This window comes from Phaethon lepturus, unplaced genomic scaffold, assembly GCF_000687285.1.
Source record: "Phaethon lepturus isolate BGI_N335 unplaced genomic scaffold, ASM68728v1 scaffold15071, whole genome shotgun sequence".
Lineage (NCBI taxonomy): Eukaryota > Metazoa > Chordata > Aves > Phaethontiformes > Phaethontidae > Phaethon > Phaethon lepturus.
Window position 1 is genome coordinate 27,880 of NW_010519975.1, and position 6,140 is coordinate 34,019.

At 39.7% G+C, this 6,140-nt stretch overlaps 1 protein-coding gene across 1 annotated transcript in view; it reads left to right on the plus strand.

Moving 5' to 3' along the window:
- DENND3 (DENN/MADD domain containing 3) overlaps positions 1-5,355 on the plus strand; it is a gene marked incomplete at both ends in the record, with an annotated part of 28,293 nt that extends 22,938 nt beyond the window's left edge. Inside the window, 5 exons of the mRNA XM_010297237.1 lie at positions 1,395-1,657; positions 2,192-2,362; positions 3,293-3,422; positions 3,887-3,994; positions 5,216-5,355. Coding sequence (XP_010295539.1) covers positions 1,395-1,657; positions 2,192-2,362; positions 3,293-3,422; positions 3,887-3,994; positions 5,216-5,355 — 812 coding nt within the window. The remainder of the gene's footprint in view (positions 1-1,394; positions 1,658-2,191; positions 2,363-3,292; positions 3,423-3,886; positions 3,995-5,215) is intronic.
- Positions 5,356-6,140: the final 785 nt, after the last annotated feature.

Below are 6,140 nucleotides of genomic sequence, written 5' to 3' on the forward strand. Positions count from 1 at the left end.
CTACTCCCCATGGGCAGGCAGGTGTTCAGCCATCTCCAGGGAAGCAGGGCTCCATCACGCATAATGGTTTCTTGGAAAGACAGACGCCATAACTCCGAACGTCCCACCACCCCTTCCTTCTTCTTTGTCCCAGCCTTATATACTGAGCATGACGTTATATGGTATGGAATATCTCTTTGGCCAGCCTGGGTCAGCTGTCCCAGCTGTGCCCCCTCCCAGCTCCCTGTGCACCCCCAGCCTGCTCGCTGCAGGCCAGCATGAGAAGCTGGACTGTCCTTGACTACTTAGCAACAACTCAAAACATCAGCACTTTATCAACATTTTCTCATCCCAGATCCAAAACACAGCCTCACGCTAGCTTCTATGAAGAAAATTAACTCTACCCTGGCTGAAACCAGGACACATGGGAAGGTGGCAATCTATTAAAAACAAACTAACAAAATTCAGAATAAAAGTAGCTACAGTTAAATTCCTCTTGGATGGTCATCATAGCAAAAGGAGAGGTTATGTTTATGTTTGAGAGAACTTTCCTCTCCCGAATGAGATCCGAATCCTGTCACTGATTTCTAAAAACATAGTTTCAGAGTGCTTCTGTAAAATACTATTCAATTCTTTTTCTGTACTAGTTGGTAACCGTTGTGTTTGTGGCCGCAAAGGATTAAACATTGGTCGAAATAGCAAGACTTTCTGAAGCTGAAGTTAGCATACATTTCACAAGAATTTATGTGTGTTTGAGATTCTGCTGTCCAAATACTTGCAATTTTAGTATAATTAATACCTGTTGCTGAAGTCTTTAACTGTTATAACTTTAGCTTTTATCCCGCAAGACTATAGCAAGACTTTCTGAAGCTGCAGTTAGCATACATTTCACAAGAATTTATGTGTGTTTGAGATTCTGCTGTCCAAATACTTGCAATTTTAGTATAATTAATACCTGTTGCTGAAGTCTTTAACTGTTATAACTTTAGCTTTTATCCCAGGTTGGTAAGTATGTGATATAGTAGCATTCAATAGAATAAAGGACTGGAAAGTCGTAATGAAAAGTATTTGGTTCAGTAGGGAATTACAAATCTTTTCCCATTAGCTGACTGGATTTTTGGCATGAATTTAAAAAAGCAAGACTGGCACAGTGTTTGCTCCCTCCCTTTGTAGAGCAGGGTGGAAGGGAGGATTCCAGATGCATGGGACCTATGGCCTAGGCTAACTGCAGAGGAATCGTTCTACCTCAAGAGAAGAATTTTGTCCAGGCATATTTTGTGTAGTTTTTGCACCTCGCTTACCCATTATGCTGTTGGGGCACAATTTGAAAGTTAGTATCTTTTAAAGCTGTCTTTCTGTGCAAATCTGTATGATTGTTTCTCACAGTAAACAAGTTTTAATTTTTGGTTTTTTAGGACATCAGAAACAAATCGATCCTGAAACATTCAGAGATTTCTACAACTACTGGAAAGAAACTGAAGCAGAAGCTCAAGAAGTGAATCTGCCACCAACGGTAATAGAGCGTCTAGATAAAAATGAATGTGTCTACAAGTTATCCTGCTCAGTTAAAACTAACTATGGTGTAGGAAAAATAGCTCTGACCCAGAAGCGCTTGTTCCTTTTGACTGAAGGAGGACGTCCTGGCTATGTCCAGATTGCTGCTTTCAGGGATATAGAGGTGAGCACCAAGTAACTTCTTGTTCTCTTGCCTGGATATAGGCCATGTTCCATTCTGCAAAAAGATTTGTCTCTTAACTTAAAGTTTCAGTAAGGAGTGTAGGAAACAGCTCTGCAGTCAGTAACTTCTGAGTGATTAGATAAAATTCTGGGTCTTCGGACCAAAAATTTCAGAGCTGATGTAGTACGGTTTGCTAGGTGCTAAGATGACATAAAATAAAAATCCAGAGGTCGTAATCTCTAGATGTACAGAAATGTGCAAAGTACAGTACAAGGGAGATAGAGCCAGAGACATTTAATAACATGAGCGTTAAGTGTGCTTATTTGGCTGTGGTGTCAGCAAGCCAGCTTGTATCCACTGCAGAGCAAAGTCTGTATGATGTTGTTTGGAACTTATACTTTAATAAAACCATCTCTGCTTAAGTGTGTGTATGGACAATTGAAATAATTGCCCTGTAGGATGAGTTCTGTACCTTATCTGTGATTGCATGGTACATCTTCCTTGTTTTATTTTTTTATTTTCATACCCTTCCAGGATGTTAAGAGTACAACTGTAGCTTTCCTTCTTTTGAGAATACCTACTCTGAGGATTAAAACATTATCTAAGAAAGAAGTCTTTGAAGCTAACCTGAAAACTGAGTGTGATCTCTGGTACCTGATAGTGAAAGAAATGTGGGCTGGAAAGAAAATGGCAGATGATCACAAGGTATTAATATGGGAATTTCTAAGCTAATAAGTATGGAGTATGTGCTTTCTCTGTTCATGCATCAATCTTAGAATTTCTAAGTTTCAGCAAACAATAGCCAAGTAATAAGCTTACATTTTTGCTGTTACTTCTGAATATAATACTTATGGAATAATAAAAAGAAAAGAAAAAAGAGATTACATTTAAAAATGTATGATATTTTATTCTCATTCATTGGCGTGGAACTTTTAATTTAGTCACTAGTTCTGTGAAATAGTTTCTGAAGTTTGTAACGTATGAGAACAGTCATCCCAACTAACAGAAAATTTTCCCCACCTTGCTTCAAAATATAATGCATAGAAAGAGTTTTGCCATGCTGGAACCCTGGTGGCTATAGATCCTTTCAACGAATAGAGCAAACAGTGTTCTTCTGCCACAGAAACCTTGAGAAAAAGGATTGTACAAGCTGGGTTTCCATTTAAACCACATAATTCTTCATCACTGCTGAATTTAACAGTGAAAATGTAGCTTGGTCATTCTTTAGGAAGGATTTGAATCGTTAGCCAAGATGAAGCATAATGCGTACTTCCCTCCCGTGAAGAAAGATGCAGCCTGAAAATGGGTATCCATCCTATGTCCGCTGTATCTTTTCCATCAGTGCCATTCGTATGGTTTCGTTTGCACATCCTGTATCGGGATTGTGCCAGATCTGAAGTATTGTTTCAGTGTAATGAATTAACACTGGCTCCTGGTTCCCTGCCCCATGACCTTGCTTGGGAGTGGAACATGTGATTTGGGAGTGGGGTTTGACTGCAAGTAGTGTGAATTATGCTGCAGGGCAGCAACTGGCTAGTGCTTGTGTGAAGCATGATATGCGTTGTGATTGTTAAACATGGAGACTTGTAGGAATAATGAACAAGAGATAAACTACTGTAAGACTTTTGTCTTTAGGATCCTCAGTATATTCAGCAAGCACTGACAAATGTTCTCCTGATGGATGCTGTGGTTGGTGCCCTCCAGTCCTCCAAAACCATATATGCAGCCTCTAAACTGTCTTATTTTGACAGGATGAAAAATGAAGGTCAGTCACATAGCAGCGCTACAAAGCCTGCTGTTGTTGCATCATCTCTCAGCTCTTCCTATTTATATTCTGGTTTTCAAATGGATTATATGTAGAAATATAAAAAGATGTTGGTCTCATTGCACTTTCACAGACATAGTTTATTAAATAGTATTAATAGAAAGCTTAGGGGTTTGGGTTTTTTTTTCTTTGCTTCAGTGCATCAGAACCTCAGTTGGTATGTCTGTCTTCATGTTGGATGCTGTGGTTTTGTTTTGGTTGTTTAGACTGCTTGGGTGTTGTATGCATGCTTCTGCTATCAGAATTCATACAAATGGTGTTTGGGCTCTCCTCGTCAGCTAAGGCTAGAGGGAAAGAAAAGTGAGATGTGTGAATAAATGGTGCAGAATTGTTCTTTCATAAGAATTGTAGTTCTATTTCAGGCATAAGTGTGCACTTCATGACCTTTTGAAAATCTATTTTAGTGCCTATGATGGTCCCCAAAACAACTTCAGAGACATTAAAGCACAAGATCAACCCCTCAGCTGGTGAGACATTTCCACAGGCAATAGATGTCTTGCTTTATACGCCAGGTAAGGTGATGCATTGCTTGCTTTATGTTAGCCCAGCTTTAATTAGCCTATAAAGGATGTTATCTCATAACACCTGGTATTATGACTGCTTGATTTTGTTCACATTCTGACATGTTTTGGTTGTGTGTTGAATACTGAAACAGAAAATCATTAAAAAAGACCAGTAATATTGCATATTAAGAAACTACAAGGCTTAACTTTCACAGTCTTAATTTGTCTTCCTATGTGTTTATGCCTTATAGTAGACTTCAATTATGTGTTAACGTGCCGATTTCCCATTAAGACTTCTGCCTCACTTATTGAGCAGAGTGGATGAGTGATGCTCTGCCATTGATCAATATTCATTGTTATTTTTTTTTATTTTTCAGTAGAGTCATATGGGGGTGTTTGGTTGAACCACAGTGCAGGGAATAGTGCGCCACCTCTTGAAATCCCAGCCAGACCTATATGCCCATGACTCTTATTGTGTAGCATGTGATCTAATATTCTGTGCATCACATGTAATTTTAAGTCCATCCCTGAAGAAAGCATTATCAATTTCCTTGTGAGCTTTTCTGTGATACTTGGCACGTTTATATCTGACTAATTCAAAAAGCACTGGAGGGGAAAATAAAAAAGACAAGGACTTGTGTGCAACAGGCATGAATTTAGGTAGCAGATATGTTAGTTCTGGAAGTTCAAAACTCTTAACTTCATAACCTTATTAGTCTTCTGATGTAATTTCATATGTAATTCTTAGTATTTCGGCACTTTGAGACAAAGGGGGAAAGTTAGTAGAATTCCAAAGTTAAGAAAGTGGAGCAACTCTGTGGGTGGGTAGTAGTGGGTCCAGTGGTGCTTTTCTTTCTTTGTAGTATGAGGCTTTCTAAGTGGAGCTGTAATGGAGCAGATAGAATGAGCGGTTTATTAGTTGTGTTTCACAGGGCTTAAAAGCCTTCCTGCAATCCCAGTTAGCTAAGTACTTAGTCATCAATGAAAAAGTTTATCTCTGCTCTGAATAACTTTAAAGTGTAAGATGAAATCATCAGGTGAGGTCAACAAATAGATGAGAAAGAGCACAAATTCATTGTGAAAACTGTGTCATTCATTAACTGGTGATGTGAGTTCCAGAACACGGATGTGTTTCGTTACAAAGCTACTCTCCCTAATAATGGTTTTCCCACCAATCTCCAGCAGTGGTTTATTTTCTTTCACCTCTCTTGTCTTCTGCTTCATCTCTAGGGCATCTTGACCCTTCAGAAAGACCTGACAATGCTCATCCAAAACTATGGTGTGCTTTAAATGAGGGGAGAGTGGTGGTCTTTGATGCATCTACCTGGTCTATTCAACAACACTGTTTCAAAATGGGCCGCTCTAAACTGGTAAGACTAACACACCTATCACAATTACTGCTTTAGCTTGGTGGGTTTTTTACTATATCCTGTATGACCCCAGACCACTGAATCTGTTCAAGGAACACTGTACTGTCATTCCTTAAAAGTTATAGAAAGGCACTTGAGTTGTTTGGGCTTCAGTTAATTTGGAGAAATGGAGATTTTTGAGAAAAACAGGAAGGAGAGAAAATGGATTCATAACAAAACAGGTTGACTGGTGGGAAATGATGGATTGGATATCGGGAGGGCCTGCTGGCCTAATGGCATGGCTTGGAGCAGGAAGATGAGTTTGAAACAGTGGAGGAGAAAGAATAATGGAGAGAGTCAGTGTAAAGAGAAGATGACATGAGCCCTAAGACTGGATGAAAAGTCACCTGTGCCAAAGAACTGGAAATTGGGGAAAGGTGTAAGGAAACCAGGTAGATGATACTGAAGGAGATACAGTGCTCTAAAGAAGATGGCTCAACCAGCAGGTTAGAGAGAGTTGCTTGTGAAAGACCACTTGAAAGGAATAACTCTGTTGATGAAAGGGGAAGCTGAACCAGAGCTGCAGACTGAGTGAAAAACATGCAGTAGAGACAACATGCAGGAAAAGGGATTGGAGAGGTCACTTGTGTGAAATCTGAGAAACATCACTGTGGCTGTGTGTGGGAGAGAGACAAAAAGGGAGAGGTAAAGCTGATAGTCAAGGGCTGGGTGGAGGGAAGATGGAAATCCAGGAGAAGTCAGATACCGACCGATCAATGGTCAGAGGGCTGGAGCACCTCTCCTAT